At 54.4% G+C, this 20,654-nt stretch overlaps 1 protein-coding gene across 2 annotated transcripts in view; it reads left to right on the forward strand.

Annotated features, from left to right (window-relative positions):
• Window positions 1-20,654, forward strand: part of OLFML2B (olfactomedin like 2B) — a 42,003-nt gene that overhangs the window by 18,004 nt on the left and 3,345 nt on the right. For both annotated transcript variants that reach the window (XM_075002743.1, XM_075002744.1), the window contains exons 4-7: window positions 1,274-1,450; window positions 7,782-8,007; window positions 17,044-17,676; window positions 19,692-19,868. In XM_075002743.1, coding sequence (XP_074858844.1) covers window positions 1,274-1,450; window positions 7,782-8,007; window positions 17,044-17,676; window positions 19,692-19,868 — 1,213 coding nt within the window. The remainder of the gene's footprint in view (window positions 1-1,273; window positions 1,451-7,781; window positions 8,008-17,043; window positions 17,677-19,691; window positions 19,869-20,654) is intronic.

Consider the following 20,654-nt stretch of genomic DNA (forward strand, 5'->3'; position numbering starts at 1 on the left):
GCAGGCAGGCAGGCAGTGTGGCAACAACCCGGCCAACCCTGGAGCACCAGGAAGGTGGGCAGCACAGCCCCAACCCCTGCAGCCAGGCTGCAGAGGAAGCAGAGAGTCTGAGGCACAGTGTGGGTGGGGCCTTATCTGCCACCCATGGGAGTTCTCTCTGGGTGGGACTAGACATGGGAGTGGCTTGTCTTGCTCATGGCTTCTTATCTCTGTATGTGGCCAGTAGGTAAGAACAGCATTGGGAAGCCCCCTGTTCTCACTGTGGAATGGGTCCTGTGGAATAAAAAGGCCACACACAGCTCTTTGTCTAGCAAACATCAGAGCAGCCACACTGGGTCAGACCAAAGGTTCATTGCACCCAGTGTCCTGCCTGACCACGCAGGCTCATGCCAGGGGCCCCAGGCTACGTCTACACGTGCACGCTACATCGAAGTAGCTAATTTCGAAGTAGCGACATCGAAATAGGCTATTTCGATGAATAGCGTCTACACGTCCTTCAGGGCCGGCAATGTCGATGTTCAACTTCGACATTGCGCAGCCCAACATCGAAATAGGCGCAGCGAGGGAACGTCTACATGCCAAAGTAGCACACATCGAAATAAGGGTGCCAGGCACAGCTGCAGACAGGGTCACAGGGCAGACTCAACAGCAAGTCACTCCCTTAAAGGGCCCTCCCAGACACACTTTCATTAAACAGTGCAAGATACACAGAGCCGACAACTAGTTGCAGACCCTGGGCATGCAGCATGGGTCCCCAGCTGCCGCAGCAGCAGCCAGAAGCCCTGGGCTAAGGGCTGCTGCACACGGTGACCACAGAGCCCCGCAAGGGCTGGAGAGAGAGTATCTCTCAACCCCCCAGCTGATTGCCACCATGGAGGACCCCGCTATTTCGATGTTGTGGGACGCGGATCGTCTACACTTTCCCTACTTCGATGTTGAACTTCGAAGTAGGGCGCTATTCCCATCCCCTCATGGGGTTAGCGACTTCGACATCTCGCCGCCTAACGGCGATTTCAACTTCGAAATAGCGCCCAACACGTGTAGCCGTGATGGGCGCTATTTCGAAGTTGGTGCCGCTACTTCGAAGTAGCGTGCACGTGTAGACGCAGCCCCAGAGGGAGTGCAGAGAACAGGCAGTCACTGAGCGAACCCTGCCAAGTTGTGCCATTCAAGCTAGCAGAGATGCAAGCTCCAAGCGTGTTGTGACCCAGAGTCTGAATTTTGTAACGCACCAGTGAAATCAGAGATTGCACTTTCTCACTCAATTTCCCAGGAGTTGTCCAGAAACCTCACCACAGAGAACAAGCCATTCCCTGGGAACGTGGATGCAGTTTGGAGCGAACCAAATACAAGGGACAAGGAAAATGGTTCCACCAGTATCTCCAACAGCCTCCCAGACATCCAGAGCTCACTGCAGAGGGATGCTGCAGCTGCCTACACCCACCCTAAGGTAAGGCAAGCTGCACCCTCTGGGCTGCACTCGGAGCTCTTGTGCAGCCTGAAGCCAGGAGCCTGTTCCAGTCCAGGAGCACTCAGTGCTGTGCAGGCAATGGAGAGAGAAATGCCCTGGAGCTGCAGGGTCAGCTCTGAACAGTAGGGTTGGAAGTTGGCGAATATAGGCATCTTCTCATGGCACCGTGCGATGAGAGTTGCATACCCTTGTCATGCTGGTGACAGGACAGAGCAGCTGTTTCCCCACAGAGCCCCCCCGACTTCCCATCCTTGCACATCTGTTCTCCTTCTCAGCCTTGTCAAGACCATCACTGGCGCAGCTGCTCAGAGCTGTGGGTTCAGACCCAGCGGGCACTGGCAGTGCCAAGGGCACCATGACTTGGGGACAAACATTAAATGTCCTTCACCTGCCATGGCTGAGGGCAGTGGGTATTTTTACTAGGGCTGCAGGAGAGGGAAGTGCTGCAAACACCTTACTGTGCCAATTCAAGGTAAAACAACACTTGTGGCTTGGCCCTGGGGGCATGCAGTGTGGGGTTCAGGCTCTCTCATGGCCAGGGTGCCCTCTCCAGTCCCATCCTTCTGGAGAGGCAGTCGGGGAACTAGGCGTTTCTTATGGAGTCGCTTTCATTGCAACGGCAGTTTTCTGCACAGCTGCTGCAGCAGTTGGTGCATGAGGTTGCTAGGCCTGATGTACAACTGAGATGGAATATAGGGGTCCAAGCTGTTGCTGTGTGCCAGTCCTGCCCCAGGGTGAGCCCAGGTCTGGGCCAGGATACAGAGCCCTTCAGCCAGCGCAGAGGCCTGACAAAACACCCAGCACACAGGTGTTAACCCACTCCTGAAAAAAGGGGCAGATCTGTATAGGCAGATGTGTGGGGTCGGGCACTGTCAGGCTCTCATTGTAACAGGGGCCTCCACTCCTTTCCCTTCAGCTGGAGGAGCTGTGCGAGGAAAGGGCCTCGTCGTACAGCTCCTCAGGTGGACTCACACGTGGCAGGCGCTGTCCTTTGAGGAAGCGCAGTCAGCTGAGCATGGCCTCTCGGTGGTGGCAGAGGTGATGTCATCGGGGTCCCTCTCTTGGGCCTGGCCTGGCCTGGCCTGGCCTGGCCTGGCCTGGTCTGGTCTGGTCAGGACAGGACAGCTCTCTGGGGGCCAAGGAGATGTGGGAGTGACAGCTGCGAGCGAAAAGCCTCTCACAGTTTTGCACCTTCATTCCGTAAGGACCCTGATGACAGCTGTGGCTGGAACTAGTACCAGGCACGCCAGTGCTGGTTCACTTACTTCCAGCTCCCCCGATCTGCTTGTAAGAGCACAGCTGCTTGAGTCCTTGGCTTCTGTCAACTGTCAGCGTGGCGCGAGCCTCAGACCGAGGCTGCTTCTCCTGCACCTGTCCAGAACATTCCTTGCTGAAAATCCCTCGACTGGTGTTCCATGGCAAATTCCTGGGCAGGCAAAGGCATTAGCCCAATGGCCCCCTGGCTACGCATCGCGGGTTCGGCCCAGGTGGAGGAGGATGCCTGCTGGGGGAGTTAACTTTCTTCTGGCTCCTGGAGTTCCTAGAGCCTGCGCCAGCTGTCGGCTCTGTGTCCCAGCAGCTCCCCTGTGGCCCCCACAGCTCTTGCACTGCTCTGCACTCGGCAGCGCCCGACTCTTACAGCTTGCTCTGCAGGCCCCTGCTCAGACCTAGCCTTGCTCACGGTGAGCCTGGCAGAGCATCTCCAGCACCTGCTTCCCACTGTGCTCCCTGCAAAATTCCTCCAGTGCCTGCTGCCTCTCCCCTCTGAGCGCCAGTCCCACACCCACGCCAGTCCCCAGCAGCCCCTCCGGCACCTGCTTCTCACCTCTCCCTCACAGCCCCTCTGGCACCTGCTTTCTGCCCCTCCCCCCTCGCCCCCCAGCGCCTCCGGCGCCTGCTTCCCACCCCTCCCCACTCGCCCCCAGCCCCTCCAGCGGCTGCTTCCCACCCCTCACCCCCATCCCCTCCGACGCCTGCTTCCCACCCCTCCCTGCTCACCCCCAGCCCCTCCCGCGCCTGCTTCCTGCCCCTCCCCCTCATCCCCAGCCCCTCCGGCGCCTGCTTCTTGCCCCTCGCCCCCCAGCCCCTCCAGTGCCTGCTTCCCGCCCCTCCCCACTCGCCCCCAGCCCCTCTGGCGCCTGCTTCCCGCCCCTCCCCCTTGCCCCCAGCCCCTCTGGCGCCTGCTTCCCGCCCCTCCCCCTCATCCCCGGCCCCTCTGGCGCCTGCTTCCCGCCCCTCCCCACTCGCCCCCAGCCCCTCCGGCGCCTGCTTCCCGCCCCTCCCCACTCGCCCCCAGCCCTTCTGGTGCCTGCTTTCTGCCCCTCCCCACTCGCCCCCAGCCCTTCTGGTGCCTGCTTCCTGCCCCTCCCCACTCACCCACAACCCCTCTGGTCCCTACTTTCCACCCCTCCCCGCTTGGCCACAGCCCCTCTGGTGCCTGCTTCCCGCCCCTCCCCGCTCACCCCCAGCCCCTCCCCTGCCTGCTTCCTGCCCCTCCCCGCTCACCCACAACCCCTCTGGTCCCTACTTTCCACCCCTCCCCGTCTGGCCACAGCCCCTCCGGCGCCTGCTTCCTGCCCCTCCCCACTCACCCACAACCCCTCTGGTCCCTACTTTCCACCCCTCCCTGCTTGGCCACAGCCCCTCTGGTGCCTGCTTCCCGCCCCTCCCCACTCGCCCCCAGCCCCTCCCCTGCCTGCTTCCTGCCCCTCCCCGCTCACCCACAACCCCTCTGGTCCCTACTTTCCACCCCTCCCCGCTTGGCCACAGCCCCTCTGGTGCCTGCTTCCCGCCCCTCCCCACTCGCCCCCAGCCCCTCCGGCGCCTGCTTTCTGCCCCTCCCCACTCGCCCCCAGCCCTTCTGGCGCCTGCTTCCCACCCCTCCCTGCTCACTCACAACCCCTCTGGCGCCTGCTTCCCACCCCTCCCTGCTCACTCACAACCCCTCTGGCGCCTGCTTCCCACCCCTTCCCGCTCTCTCACAACCTCTTCGGCGCCTGCTTCCTACCTCTGCCCGCTCGCCCCCAGCCCCTCCGGCGCCTGCTTCCTGCCCCTCCCCAGTCAGTCTCCAAAGTGCCCTAATTTGGCTGCTGATGTGCCAGTGCATGGTGATTTACTTGCTCTGACGCTTGCCGGAGAATTCCCCTCCATCCCATCGGGACGAGGAGGGTCCGATGCTCTGCAGGGTAAAACGCCAGCAGGGGTTGTTGCAGGACTAGTGGTGGCTACAAGAGGGCATTTCCTCTGGGTAAGGGGCCCCCCTGACAGGCCAGACTAGTTTCCAGTGCTTTTTTCCTGGCTCAGCAAACCTGATTTCCGTCCTCAGACTCCACCCTGCTGAAGTCAGCACAATGCAGCCAACCCAGCGCATAGGGGGAGCAGGCCCAGCCGCCCCATGGCCCTCCCCCGAGGTGTGGGTTTGAGGTCAGAGATGGAAGGCAGTGTTGGCGTCTGGAATTCCCTGATGTTGCCTTGCAGCTGGAAGCAGCAATTTGAGGGGGGGTGGAATTCTCTGGGAACAAGTACACTGCAGTGAGGCCACATCAGTCATTACCACGCGCAGGCACAGGGGTGCTATGTATGGATGCTATGCCACTGCGCAGCTCCATGCCAGCTGCTGCCAGGCTCCCCTGCTGTCTCCTGTGCGATGCGGGGTGGAGCGGGCACCAGGAACAGCTTCAGCTGGCTGGACTTCTGAAGCACGGCAGTTTGATTTGCCTCATTTCAGGGGGAGGAGATGGGGGCACTGAGAGCCCCCTCGTGCTGGCCCAAAGCTGGTGTGGGACAGCATTTCCTACCCCATGCCTGCTCTGCAGTGGCTGTAGGAAAGAGGTGTGAGTGGGGCTTTCCCTAGGCACTGCGATGGCCCGTTCAGGACACTGGCAGGTGGTGTAATTTAGAGCAGCTTTGAGCTGCTCCGCATCAGGCTTTGCAGAGCCGGCCTGAGCTGAGCTGTGCTGAGCTGTGCTGTGCCCGGAGCCAACAGTGTGGCTGTGGCTCTCTCCTATCCTGTAGTGGTGCTGGGACTCTGTGGTGCAGGGCAGGGTGCCATTCCCTCAAGGCCAAAGTGAGCTGCTTTAAGTGTACTGCACGCACACTCAGGATGGCGTCACTGGTGGTGCCAGTCCGGTGCTCAGTGACTGTGTGCCTGTTTCACCTCTAGCTCTACCTCGCCCGAGCCCATGCACAGCACTCGCTGCGCCTGGAAGGCCAAGTGGGGAACCACCTGGGCAAACAGGGCAAAATCCGCCTTCTCGGGGGCCATTTCTTGGGGCTGGCGACCTTGGGGCCCGAGGCCGCCTTGGTCATGGACTGCAGCCCGAGCACATTACATAGGGTGATCATCATGTGTAAGTGCTGAGCCATACTGGGCCTTCCTCAGTAGGGAGACATGGCTGCTCTGTGGGGGGGGCCCCTACACCCCAACGTCCTGAGGAGCACAGGAGCCTAGTGATTTGATGCACGGAAAGCAATGCCGGCACAGTGCGCACGCTGTGCCTCAGCAGCCCACAAAGGCAATAAAAAGCTAAGTCTGGCATGGTTCCCCGCCACACTTCTCCACAAGGACTGTACACTGAGACCGTGCCCTTCTTGCTGCAGCCCTTTCCCGAGCTGCCCCCTCCTGGCACACCAGCATCCTGCACCAGCCACCCACAACTGCTGGTGTTGGGGGGACTCCTCTGGTAACATGGCAAATCCCCAGGAGTGTCGGGGGTGAATGAAGGTTGTGGTGTGCAGCCAAGGGTAAGGACACACTGTGACTCTGGGTCTGGCCAGCACCTAAGGTTAGGGGGCTTAGTTTTGCATTGCCTTGCCTTGGGTCAGGCATGTTGTGTGAGACCTGCTGCTTACCAAGCGGTTTTGAGTATTCACCTCACGAGCAGCCAGCTGAATGGTGGAGAGCATCCAGTCCCATCTGGCAGAAGTGCAGCACTTCAGGTGCACTGCATGTCCTCGCTTCCAAAAATTCTGCTTGTGTTACTCATTTCAGCCTGGACCCATTTACAGGAACCCTGGTGCCACCCTTTCAGCCAGCTAACCACTGCTGCAGTGGCTCAGGGTCTCTCTTCATTTCCTTTGAATGAGATGAAAATCAGGGTATTAGCCTAAAAATGGACTGACCATCTAAAGCCAGGCTCTGGGAATGCATTGACTCTGGCATTAGACCAGCTCAGCTTCTTTCATAATTAAGTATTTCTGCCTTTGCTGTGATAACGGCTCCAACACACAAGCACACCATGGAACTCTGGAACTTCATCCACAGCACACAGATGTACCCTCGTCGTATACAGGCTAGCATGAGTAACATTCCCACACTCAGCGTACCGTTCATCTTCACATACACAACACCACTGTATAACATGCAGCATCCCTCAGACACAGTGTATACTGAGCTCTCTCACACAGCAAACACTCAGGGTCAGTTTAGGGAGGAAACAGGATGGTATTCAAGATCCTCCTACAGTCCCCCCCCCACCCCAGCTCCCACCAGCTCGAAGAGACTGGAAGTTTCTAAACAAAATTGGTCATTCATGAAATATTAACAGTGTTGGGATTGCAATGGTCATTGCTGTGCTTCAGGATGCTCAATGAAAGGGATAGTTGCGTGCTCTTGTTTTGGTCAGTGTCTGTCTGCAGACTCAGGAAGACAGCCCCATATTGCTTTACGTTCACTGCGTTTTCTTTGCAGCTGAATAGGTAGAAGTATTTTCTTAAGGAAAGGTCCAGTTCTGCAGGAAGTGAGTGGATTGGAGGAAGTCAGTAAGCAATAAATGTGCTGCAGAATGGCTGGTGTGGCGTAACACAACCAGCCCTTGCCTCACCGGCCAGCAGACATTATGGGGGGCTCAAACCCTTGCTTCATGGTGCCTGGAGCGCAGGGACTGCCTCTTGAGCTGGTTTCCTTTAGCTGCGAGGTGATAGGAGCTGATATATCTGCTCTTTAAGCCATTAGATGGAGACTTGGTCGCAAGCACTAAGTCCATGTATTTCACTAATGCTAAGCACCAGCCCTGCAAACACACTAACAGCACAGCCACTGTGTCATCATCCTAGTATGTACAACACATAATTTAAATAATAGAGCCTGTATAGCCTGGTTGTCACGCAGGCATCACATCACAAACACAACATAAGCTACTAACACTGCTCATCCCTATTTACAATACTTTCCGTTAGCCAACAATGTAGCTCTGAGCACCTAGGACTATTAAAGTGCAGCAAATCTGACCCAGGATGGTGTCAACCCATTCTTCCATCTGCCAGTTGTGCAATTTAGCCATCATGTAACACCCTCTTTTATCTCATAAAGGAAAAATATGAAGAAAGATTCCTGCAAGATGAGATGGTTTCTCAGCAAATCAACTCTATCGAGTCCCTGCCACAACTGCTGTCCGCTCCAGAGGTAGTGAAACCGAAGCAGCCCTTTCGGAGGAAGATGCATGTCCAGAGCCGGCTTCCTTCCAAGCCCACCATCGTTCGTGGCATCACTTACTACAAAGCCAAGTTTGCTGAGTCAGAAAATGACCTGGAGGACCGTGAGTTATGTTTGTGGCCGTGGCTGGCTTTGTGGAATTAGCCATCTGTTCCTCTTAGCAATGGGATGGGTACAGCCTATAGACAATAAGCCTCTTCCCCACTCCACAGCCTGGCTAGCCAAACTGAGTACAAGCGAGTACCTTTCAACATGTGACTCCGCCAGGGAATAGTCCCGAGGGGGAAGCTGGGTTCCGTGGCCCAGCTAGGTTCTGCATCACCAGGCCTTGCATACTCCTTCACTCTAGTGCTGTCTGCATTCCCTGAGCACCATCTGGCCTCGCCTCTCCCATTGGCATGGGCGCTGCTGCAGAAAGTGCAAGGAGGGATCTGAAGTGCATGGGGCTTGGCTCCATGCGTAAGGAGCAGTGCGGTAGAGAGCATTGCACTACATCAGTAAGAGATCTGTATTGTCTCCAGTAGTGTTAATGCAAACCCATTTGTTGGGGGGAGCAGGCAAATGGGCAGTTAGGGCTGGCGTGGCAGGCAGAGCAGCTGAGAGACAGAAAGTGAAAAGCAATGAAAAGTGAGAGACGAGGGGAGGCGCCGATGTGTGAAGAGCGTGTGCAAGGCACGGAAAGGGGTGAAGAGATGGTGATGGGCTGTGGAGATAATCTTAGCACATTTTATGTAGCTATTGTTAGAGCAGGCACACAGAGTAAGCAGCTAGTCCATGTGCCCCATTCGCTAACAAACAAAGGCTACGTCTACACGTGAAGCCTACATCGAAGTAGCTTATTTCGATGTAGAGACATCGAAATAGGCTATTTCGATGAATAACATCTACACGTCCTCCAGGGCTGGCAACGTCGATGTTCAACATTGATGTTGGGCAGCACCACATCGAAATAGGCGCTGCGAGGGAACGTCTACAGGCCAAAGTAGCACACATCGAAATAAGGGTGCCAGGCACAGCTGCAGACAGGGTCACAGGGCGGACTCAACAGCAAGCCGCTCCCTTAAAGGGCCCCTCCCAGACACACTTGCACTGAACAGCACAAGATCCACAGAGCCGACAACTGGTTGCAGACCCTGTGCATGCAGCATGGATCCCCAGCTGCAGCAGCAGCAGCCAGAAGCCCTGGGCTAAGGGCTGCTGCACACGGTGACCATAGAGCCCCGCAGGGGCTGGAGAGAGAGCGTCTCTCAACTCCTCAGCTGATGGCCGCCATGGCGGACCCCACTATTTCGATGTTGCGAGACGCGGATCGTCTACACGTGCCCTACTTCGACGTTCAACTTCGAAGTAGGGCGCTATTCCCATCCCCTCATGGGGTTAGCGGCTTCGACGTCTCGCCGCCTAACGTCGATGTTAACATCGAAATAGCGCCCAACACGTGTAGCCGTGACGGGCGCTATTTCGAAGTTCGTGGCGCTACTTCGAAGTAGCGTGCACGTGTAGACACGGCTAAAGAGAGCTAGAAATGAAGGAAATTGAAATAACACCAAAACAGACACTGTAGTGTCTCCAGCAAAGATCCAGCTGCACTAGAGGTGGGTGGGAATGGGGAAAAGAAAAACAAACAAACCTTTTTCTAAGGTGTTTCACAGAGTTAGAGCCCAGAGCATCTGCTCACTTGGAGAACGGCAAACCAGTAGCCTAGATTATTTGGTAGACACAAGGACTGCTGCAGAAACTTGGCTAAATATTGTCAGAGTTGCATCTTGTGAACTTGCATCCTGGGGAGCAGTGCAGTTTTGCAGTGCAGTAGCTACGGTCATCTGGCACTATCACAGATTGCTGTAAAACCCCAATACAATAGCTTTCCAGATAGTAAATGCAATTCATCAGCTGTGTTTGGACAGAAGACCAACCTAGCTGAGAAGTTAGGTGAATGCACGTTTGCTGAAAATGGCACAGTATGAACCAACAGACAGTAGGTAGACTTCCTTATGGCTCCCAGGACCATGATAGCTGGCAGGAGACTGCAAATCACAAGATAATGTCAGTGATACATCCAACGAAAGACATTCCTTTTACCTTAATTGAGGAAATAAAACAGAGCTTGGAAATAAGGAAGATGTGAAAGTGTTCTCAGCCACTTCTGTTGGAAAAAAATAAGGACTAATGGAGACACAGCCTAATGATTCTACTCACCAGTGCCACTTCCTTTCAGACATGCCCTTTCTAATAAGTTTCCGCTAATGCAATTGCTTATCCATAGACAGCCAGATTCCAAGTTTGCAGCTCAAGAAACCTTTGCAATGTATGCTCTGAAAAGTAAAACTCTAACCTACCTTCCTTTTTCTGCTGGGGGCACAGATGCCATGTTGTCTCCTCTCTCGCACATTAGAATTGCTTATTCTGTATTTAGATGAACTTTCATTATCTTTGCCTGAGCCTAGTGCATGTTCCTTTGTCTAAAGCATAGTGTTTCTACACTGCTTGCCAAACACGTTAAGAATATAGTTGTAGCCTGTCTCCATAACTCTTTGCACACAAAAACAACAAGAAGTCCTGTGGCACCTTAGAGATTAACAGATATTTTGGAGCATCAGCTTTCATGGGCAAAGACCCACTTTGTCAGGTGCAGTGTAGTGGAGAGTGCATCTGATGAAGTGGGTCTTTGCCCACAAAAGCTTGTGCTCCAAACCATCTGTTGGTCTATAACGTGCCACAGGACTTCTTGGTTTTGCAGATCCAGACTCATGCGGCTACCCCTCTGATCGTTGTACACCGCCTGTCCATATATCATGGCAGACTTCTGAAGACGAGTGAATTATTGGTATTCCAGTTTCTTCCATGCCACCTTTTAGATGCATATTATGACGCCAGTGAGTGGGGCAGTGAGCACGTTAAACCAGAGGAGCTGCCAAACCAGCAGTGGTATTAGGACGAGCTGCCTGAGGGGATTAAAAGAAGTTGAAATGATAGATGGTGTGTGCATTTGGGCTGAGCACCTCAGAGCAGAGTGCAAAAGGCTGTAGGGAATTCTGTACTACCCTGTTAGTAAAGCTGTGTTTTCTGTTGGACATAAAGTGAGCAAGGCTGTTTGGCCTGCTGACCCAGACACCGTTATGCAAAAGTTGAAATGCCTGTTTCACAATCTAACATGGTCTTTAGTGGCTTAGGGGGTGGTTAAACTAATTGGAAAAATTAATGCCCAAACTTTCTGTGGGTCATAAACTTGGAAAGAAATTGTGGGGAAATGACCTTTCCTGGTCCTGGCAAATCAGACCCAAAGAGCCAGTGAACACTGGGATCCATTCACCAGTTTTAAGTACTCAGATGCTATTCAGCCAGCTGTGCTGTCAGGAGAGGCATCAGCTGAGGGCCAGGTGCAAGCTTTACACAGGAAGGGCAGCCAGCAGCATTCACGCTGAGAGCCCCAAACAAGGGAGAAGGAAACCAATTCCATGTTGGAAAGCAGATGCTGGCAATGGATTTATTGTTTTACATCCCACGTAGATGCAGCTAAGAAAAAAGCACATGGATGTGCCTGGACAAAAATCTGTTTTTAATACTCCCAAGAGCTGAGGGTCCACTGCTGTGTTTACAAGGCTGTATAGAACCCACTGGCAAAGAAGCAAACAGATTACCACCTCAGAGCCAAATGGCTGACCGTGAGCCTCCGACACGTGACACCTAGCACGCCTTCCAGCCCCGTAGCATTTGAGATTGAATGCACTGACACGTAGAGCCTCTCTTGCATCGGGAGTGGGTTTTCCCGTGAGCTGAAATGGACAGATTGAGAGGGCTCAGCCAAAGAAAGAGCAGGGCCAAGTCCCAAACTGACACGAAACTGGCCAGTTTGGGAACCAAACAGTGGGGAGCACTTACCTGCAGGTGGCACTGATTTGTCCAGCAGCTATCTAGGAATGGGAAAGTGAGCCCAGATGGGGCACACTCAGCTAGGTCCTGGTGCTGCTAGGAAACAGCAGGTTCACTCACAGCTCTTACAGTGGAGGGCAATGTCCTTATTCCCAAAACTGGAGCACAGAGAAGGGCTTCCACAGTCAATCAGCAGGCCACTGACAAAGCCAGGATTAGAACACAGGTCCTCTGCACCCCACATCTGTGCCCAGCCCTGTAAGCACTACAGGGCAACATGTTTGCTTCCAGGGAGCCCAGAGTCCCAGCACAATAATGGCAAAAGCCTACAGCTGTTGAATTGACCAAAGGTGCCTATTTCCTAGTTTTGCCATCTTCAGGTACTCGGCGTAGTCACTGCCAGTGGCATGAGGACACCCAGAGAGCACTGAAAACTCAGCTGCTGAAAGTGCAGGCCCGCTACTGCCAGCCACAGAGAGGCAGGAGTCATGCGGCTCACCCAAAGGAAGGGGCTGTTGCGCACTGGGGTTTTCAGGGCTTGGCATGTGCTTTGTCCCCCCTGCCACCCCAGCGCTTCAATGGGACAGCGCCTCTGACGGCTCTGGCCCAGCTACAGGTGCTCATCTCACCAGGGAGCTGCACTGTGCTGGGCACTGGATGAGCAGAGCCAGGGCTGATTGTCCAGTGCAGCGGAATGTGATGAGAGGGGGTTGGTGCATCCCCATAAGGCCTGCCCCAGCTGGACTAGTGAGAATCTGGTGTGCCCACTGCCTCCCCACAGGCTGGCCATGACCCTTCCCTGGAGCTGCCTGGGAAGAGGACACTGTGCAGCGCCCAGAACATAAGAACATAAGAACATAAGAATGGCCATACTGGGTCAGACCAAAGGTCCATCCAGCCCAGTATCCCGTCTGCCGACGGCCAATGCCAGGTGCCCCAGAGAAGGAGAACAGAAGACAATGATCAAGTGATTTATCTCCTGCCATCCATCTCCTGCCCTTGTACTGAAGGCTGGGGCACCATACTTTACCCCTGGCTAATAGCCATTTATGGACCTAACCTGCAAAAATTTTTCAAGCTCTTTTTTAAACCCTAATAGAGTCCTGGCCTTCACAGCCTCCTCTGGCAAGGAGTTCCACAGGTTGACTGTGCGCTGTGTGAAGAAAAATTTCCTTTTATTAGTTTTGAACCTCCTACCCATCAATTTCATTTGGTGTCCCCTAGTTCTTGTATTATGGGAAAAGGTAAATAATTTTTCTATATTCACTTTCTCCACACCATTCATGATTTTATATACCTCTATCATATCGCCCCTCAATCACCTCTTTTCCAAACTGAAAAGTCCCAGTCTCTCCCCATATGGGACCCGTTCCAAGCCCCTAATCATCTTAGTCGCCCTTTTCTGAACCTTTTCTAATGCCACTATATCTTTTTTTGAGGTGAGGAGACCACATCTGCACGCAGTACTCAAGATGTGGGCATACCATAGTTTTATATAGGGGAAGTATGATCTCTTTTGTCATATTATCTATCCCTTTTTTAATAATTCCTAACATCCTATTTGCTTTACTAACTGCTGCTGCACACTGCGTGGATGGCTTCAGAGCACTATCCACTATAACTCCAAGATCCCTTTCCTGATCTGTCATAGCTATATTTGACCCCATCATGTTGTATGTGTAATTTGGGTTATTTTTTTCCAATGTGCATTATCTTACACTTTCCCACATTAAATTTCATTTGCCATTTTGCTGCCCAATCACTCAGTTTGCTGAGATCTTTTTTGTAGTTCTTCACAATCCCTTTTGGTTTTGACTGTCCTGAACAACTTGGTGTCATCTGCAAACTTTGCCATCTCAACTCATTGATGAATAAGTTGAACAGGATTGGTCCCAGGACTGACCCCTGGGGAACACCACTAGTTACCCCCTCCATTGTGAAAATTTACCATTTATTCCAATCCTTTGTTTTCTGCCTTTTAACCAATTCCCGATCCATGAAAGGATCTTTCCTTCTATCCCATGACTGCCTAATTTACATAAAAGCCTTTGGTGTGGAACCGTGTCAAAGGCTTTCTGGAAATCGAGGTATATTATGTCCACTGGGTGCCCCTTGTCCGCATGTTTATTAACCCCTTCAAAGAATTCTAATATATTAGTTAGACATGACTTCCCTCTGCAGAAACCACGCTGACTTTTGCCCAACAATTTGTGCTCTTCTACGTGCCTTGCAATTTTATTCTTTACTAATTTGCCTGGTACTGATGTTAGACTTATCAGTCTATAATTGCCAGGGTGTCCTCTAGAGCCTTTTTTAAATATTGGCGTTATATTGGCCGTCTTCCAGTCATTGGGTACCGAAGTGGATTTAAGGGATAGGTTACAAACCACTTTTAATAACTCCGCAATTTCACGTTTGAGTTCTTTCAGAACCCTTGGGTGAATACCGTCTGGTCCTGGAGACTTGTTACTATTCAGCTTATCAATTAACTCCAAAACCTCCTCTAATGTCACTTCAATCTGGGAGAGTTCCTCAGATTTGTCACCAAAAAAGGCTGGCTCAGATTTAGGAACCTCTGTAACATCCTCAGACGGGTGACTGGAGTTTGCTGTAGACAAACAGTGCTTGCCTAAGGAGGTAGCTTCTGCCTAGGGCAAACAGGCCAAACCTGAATGGTGCTTGAGACCACCAAGATGTCCCCCCTACCCCCATCTACCAAAGCTACTCACTCTGCACCCCACAAAAAGCCTGATGGACTCTGTGTGGGGATCCTGTGTCCTAGAGGCTGAGCATGGCAGCAGTCATAGAATCACACAATCCTGAGGCTGGACATGCCCTCAGGAGCTGCCTAAAGCAGGATCAACCCCCCACTAAATCATCCCAGCCAGGACTATGTCAAGCTGGGACTTAAAAACCTCTAGGGATGGAGAATCCACCACCTCTCTAAGTAACGTATTCCAGTACTTCACCACCCTCCTGGTGAAATAATGTTTCCTAATAGCCAATCTACACCTTGCCCGCTGTAACTCCTTGTTCTGCCATCTGTCACGCCTGAGAACAGGCTGTCTCCATCTTCTTTAGCGGTCCCTTTTCAGGAAGCTGAAGGCTGCTATAAAATTGCCCCTCAGTCTTCTCTTCTGCAAACTAAATAAGCCCAAATCCCTCTGCCTCTGCACATAGGTCATGTGCTCCAGCCCCCTAATCATTTTTGCTGCCCTCCGCTGAACCCTGTCCAATGCATCCACATTCTTTCTGTCCTGGGGGAGCCCAGAACTGGACACAATATTCCAGATGTGACCTCATCAGTGCCGAGTAAAGAGGATAATAACTTCTCTAGATCTGCTGGAAATGCTTCCCCTAATGCATCCCAACATGCCATTAGCCTGCTTGGCTACAAGGGCGCCCTGTTGATTCATATCCATCCTTTCATCCACTGTACTCTCCAGGTCTTTTGCTGCTGCACTGCTACTTTGCCAGTCAGGCCCCAGCTGTACCAGTGCTTGGGATTCTACCAGCCCATGTGCAGGACTCTGCGCTTCTCCTTGTTGAACCTCATCAAATTGCTTTTGGCCCAATTCTCCAATTTGTCTAGGCCTCTCTGGACCCTGTCCCGACCCTCCAGCGTAGCTACCTAACCCCTCACTTAGTGTCAGCTGCAAATTTGCTGAGGGTGCAATCCATTCCCTCATCCAGGCCATTAGTCAGGTAGCTTGCCTAGGGTAGCAGCTTGTCTTGAGCAGCCGCTGGTCTGTGTACCAGTTCCACCAGCCCATGGTTCCTGCAAGTAGCAAAAAGACCTCCAAGCCATGCGCTTTCTCGCTGACCTGCTTTCTCCTCTTACATACAGGGCCAGCTGCCCCTCCCCCACCCCGCAAAAAAAAAAAAAGCACTTACCTAAGTACAGCTAAATGAACATGTCCAACAGTAAACTGACTTCAGACACCAACCAAATTCACAGCTAAAGCAATGCCTTGTAATGCAGGGCCAGGGCAATATGTTTCTGACCACCTTACGTGACCTTTTTTATGAAGCCGTACTTCTGGCCGGTCCTACCTATTTATTGGCAGGGTAATAATGACAGCAGATCGGCTCCCTAGTTAGCGCCAGAGGGAAAAAACTGGCTATGTCTACACTAGCACCCCCCCAACCACCCCGCTTTCACAAGGGGGTGGGCAGGATGCTGATGAGCCACTTTGGGATGGGCTAATGAGGTGCTGCAATGAATATGAAGCACCTCATTAGTATACCCCAAAGTGAGCATCCCCCCCCCCCCCCCCCGCTTTCAAAGCAGGGGCGGGAGGAGGGGGGCGCTAGTGTAGCTACAGCCTTTGTGTTCATGTACCCAGCTCACACAGGGCACCCTGAACACATGGGGCTTGCAGGTGCCTCCAGGTGCTGTGCGCCTGCCATTGGGCACTGGGCAGCAGGATTCTGGAGGTGGGAGGTCACAGCCAGTATTGCTCATGTAATAGTGCCCATGTCTGGGGCCTTGCTAGGGCTTAACTCTGGGCTTGCTGGCTATGACAAAGCAGAGGCTGCCAATGTGTTCAGTAAAGCACAGCTCTTTGAGCAGGCACCCACGGCTACAGGGCAATAGCGGCCCATGAGACCAGGCCCTTTGCCAGGCAGGCTGGTGAGGTTGGAGCTTTTGTGTTAGAGAGACGAATTCTGGTTCTAGCTTTGTCTGCAGTGACCTTGTGTGTGGGCTCAGGTCCTACCCTGATGTGGGTGACGTACAGTCCCCCACCCCCATATGGCTCGGGGCCATAACGAAGGCTGGTAAACACACATATTAACAGCACTCAGGCTGGGCGGGGGTACAGCGATTTGGCACTTTGTGGCAGAAGAGATCTCACAAAAAAAAACTTCTGACACGCCCCCCCCCCCCCCCCCCCCCCCCCCGCCCCAAAGTCCAGACTGGCATTTTGTCGCCAGCTCTCTGTCGGTAGCGGTGCGCTTCCTTGCCGCTGCCAACAGAAACGCTCCACTCTGCCCTTCTGCTGTCGACAGCCCCCACAGGGAACACCGGAGGCCCCATGGGGTTTGTCAACAAAATGGCTGTTTTGCCGAGAAATCCCCCCCGCGTCTTGGTGCCAGAGCTGGGCCATGCTCACACACTGCTGGGGCGCCGGCTCACCATGGGCTGGCTGAGTGCTGTGGCCTGACTGTGCTCTGCGCACCAATGGGGCCAGGCTAGTACAGGTCACCTTGCCCAGATCAGGTCTTGCCACCCCCCCCCAGTGACATGCGCATGTTTGCTTGGCAGAGGACGAGGGTTTCAGTGGGGCCCACACAGTGGATTTGCTGATTGAAGACCAGCTCCTGAGGCACAGCAGCCACGAGCGAAGCAGCCCCACGAGGATGCCGGCACCAACGGGCAGGCCTCTGACACGCCAGGACATTGCTCCCCTGCCAGCGTCCCTCTCACAAGCCGCCCCTGCCATCGCTGGGGCTGCAGGAGCAGAAACTGCCACCACGCCTCTGCCATTGTCCACTGCCACCCCAGCCCCCTCCAGTCAGCAGGCAGCAGCCCTTAGCCCAGCAGTTCCTACAGCCACTGCAGACCATCGCTCATCTGCACTGGGGATCTCTGCCACGCCTTCAGCCACCACCATGCATGGGTTGGTAGGTGAAGCAGCCACGTGGACACCAGCAGCTGTGACCCAGACAGGCACACAGATATCCACAGCTGCACAGCTCCTGCCCAGCGCCACCGCCCCAAAAGCAACCATTGCCACGGCAGCCACAATGGGCCACATCTCGCCACCAACTGGGACAAGCACTGTGGCCTCCATGCATGCGGCATCAGCTGCCACAGCCTCTTCAAGGCCAGCCCGCCATACGCTCCAACCCACACCCAGACAGAGCCTGGATGAGGAGGATCTGAGAAGCATCATTGGTGAGTCTGCCCTCCTCCACTCTTCTGGTGGCCCAGCAGCCCAGTGGGTGGGTGGGTATGAGGCCTCATGGTCTAAGCTAACTTTGCAAAGACACATGCACAGCAGTATTTTGGAACAGAGGCTCTTTGAAAGACAGGGAGCTAGCACAGGGGGTAGGTAAAATACAGCCCATGGACCAGGTGCAGCCTGCCAAGTTCCAGATCCGGCCCATCTCATGCTTTCTGCTCCATCATGTAGCCTCCCTCTCCACGTCCGTCTGCCCCCTCTCCTGTACCCACAACCCCTCCCAGACTCTGCACCCCAGTCCCCTGCCCTAGGTCGCAACCCAAACCCCCGCACTTTCCTCCTGCATCCCAGAGCCCTGCCCCACATCACAACCACCACCTTCACCCAAACTGCCTTCCACACCCCTTGCACGCCAGTCCCTTATCCTAAGCTCCCTTCTGCACCCAGTCTCCATCCCAGACCCCATGCCTCCTCCATTAAGATCATGGCAGTGTGCTGTCCGCAGCAACTTTCCAACTTCTTGGCCTGGCGCCCTATCAGAAATTATTGCCCAGCCCAGAGCTAGTGGCTTAGCCAGAGCTCCTGGGACTAGGTTCACAACAGGATTTAGGCACTGTAATATCACCCTCCATTGCCACTCCCGTGCCCTCCTCTGGCCAGGCTCCCAGTGGTTTGTGGCAAGCACTGATTGGGATTGGCTGAAGCCATAAACTGCATGGGAGCTGCTTGAGCCAGACAGGAGTGAATGGTCGGGAACATGGCAGGGCTTATGGAACAGAGCTCCTCAGCACCCCACTCCCAAGGAACTGGGCCATAAGCACCTCCTGCTGTGCAGGATGCTCAGCTGTGACCTTGTCCTGGCATTGGACACCTGCACCAGGTGTGAGACCCCTTCCTGCCATGACAGCCCAGTGATCAGGTCACTGCACTCAGGGTTTGATGCCCCAGATGCCAAACCTTGGGCATCTTGGGGCGGGGGGGGGGTGTTAAAAAAATACAAACCTTGTAGCTGCCTTGGGGCAAAAACTTGAATTCAGGCCCTCCCCTCCCCCCCACCCCCGCTGAGGGGCATGTCCTGCCCCTGTAGTAGCTCCCAGTGGAGCTGTGTCGGTCCATAAGCAAGCGCTCCCTGGCCACGGAGCAAGCAGGCCAGGAAGTGTGACTGCAGCCCAGGATGGGGATGGGAGGAGCCAGGCTTCAGTAGATCACCTTCGCTGAGGCCAGGCCTCCGCATCGGTCTTTTTTGTGTGCGCGCGCGCGCATGCGCAGAGATGCCTGCAATGGCAGCTGAGTGGGTTTGAGATTAACAGGCATGCCTATGGCTTAGACCAAGAGACCTAAGGAGGCAGTTATGGGCCCAAGTCCAGCTGGGAATGTAGCCCCTGGATGCTGGTTGCACCTTCTACCACTCTGGTCCCAAGCTGGCCCTGACAGAAGGCAGCCAGCCCTTTGGGACTGCAGCTCAGCCAGTGAATGCAGCTCTGCTCGTGCTCCAGCACTGGTGCTTGGGGCTTTATGAGTCAAGCCCACTGAATTTCTGCAATTCATGGAGCCCTTGAAGATCTTCAGATTTCTCTGGGCACTGCTGGCAGGTGACACACTAAGGGTCCCCTGCAGGTGGTGTGCAGCTCTTGCAGACTCTAGCCCTGAGCCCTGCTCCTGTTCTAGCGACATTTGCCATCCCTGCTGCAGGGGAAGGGACTGGTGGCAGACGGGTAATTCACCCAATTTGCTCCATGCAGTGGGGCTGCCTGATAGAGGAACCTGCACAGTGCAGCTAGTGCCGATGCAGCCTGGCATGGCAGAACATCTGCTGAGTCCCAGGGCCTGCACTGGGGACCAGCTGTAGGCCGTGGTTTCTGAAGCTGCTGAGGTGGGTGGGGAATGGCCTTGGGAAGCTGCATGAAGTTGCCTGATGCCTCAGTCTGTGGCTTGAGAAGAGGTTCAGCACAGCCCCTGCATCCCCAGTAACTGTCGAGTGAGTGACTACACCTTTCCCCTGTCCTAGGGCGCTGCAAAGACACACTATCCACCATCTCAGGCCCCACCACCCAGAACACCTATGGGCGGAATGAAGGCGCTTGGATGAAGGATCCGCTAGCCAAGGATGAGCGGATCTACGTCACCAACTACTACTATGGCAACACCCTGGTGGAATTCCGAAACCTGGAGAACTTCAAACAAGGTACGCACTTCGGTGGCTCACCCAGCCCTCCAGGTCCCTTAGTTGTGCTGGTCACTGGGTGTCTTGCTGCAGGTGGGCATGGCCCAGTCTCCAGTCTGTGTCCCAGCTGCATGGGATGGCTCTGTGCAGCTGTCCTGGGCATGACTCAGCTTCTCAGCAATACACTCAGTCACCATGAGCCCTGGCTTGTGACACAACTCCATCCGGCTGGGCCAGGCCAGCTGCTGTCTGCTGGTTGCAGTGTTGCGGTTGCTGGTGATGATAGGACTCCTGGATACGTGCAGGCAGCCCAGCCCAACTGCCTTACCTCCTTGCCATGAAACACTGGGATTTCCTTGCTGTGAGGGAGAGGGTCTGAGGTCAGAGGCAAGCTGCAGGTCTGTAGCCAGATGGACAGGCATGATTTGGTCCTGGGAAGGTGCAGAAGCCAGGCTAGCATCAGCAAGTTTGGGTAGGGAGTATCTGGGGTCACTGAGACAGAGGGAAGAAAGTCACCAGGGTAAGTGGGGGTGGGGTGGGGGAGGGGTGGTGACTGCTGCTGCTTTGAGCCTCAAAGGAGCAGGGGAATGGTGGTGGAGACAAGCAGGGCCGTAGGCTGAAGGCAGCCTGCTGTACTGGTCCGGTGCAGAAGACCCTTGGTTCATAGCTGAGCTTCACTCATAATGGAGGGAGCAGGGGCTAGAGCAGGCTGGCCAGGGAGAAAGGGCATTCTTAAAACGAGAAGCCAGAGGCTCAATGGTATTCAGGTGCCTAACGCCCTCACTGCCAACATAGAGCAGCTGCAGT

This window comes from Carettochelys insculpta, chromosome 9, assembly GCF_033958435.1.
Source record: "Carettochelys insculpta isolate YL-2023 chromosome 9, ASM3395843v1, whole genome shotgun sequence".
NCBI lineage: Eukaryota > Metazoa > Chordata > Testudines > Carettochelyidae > Carettochelys > Carettochelys insculpta.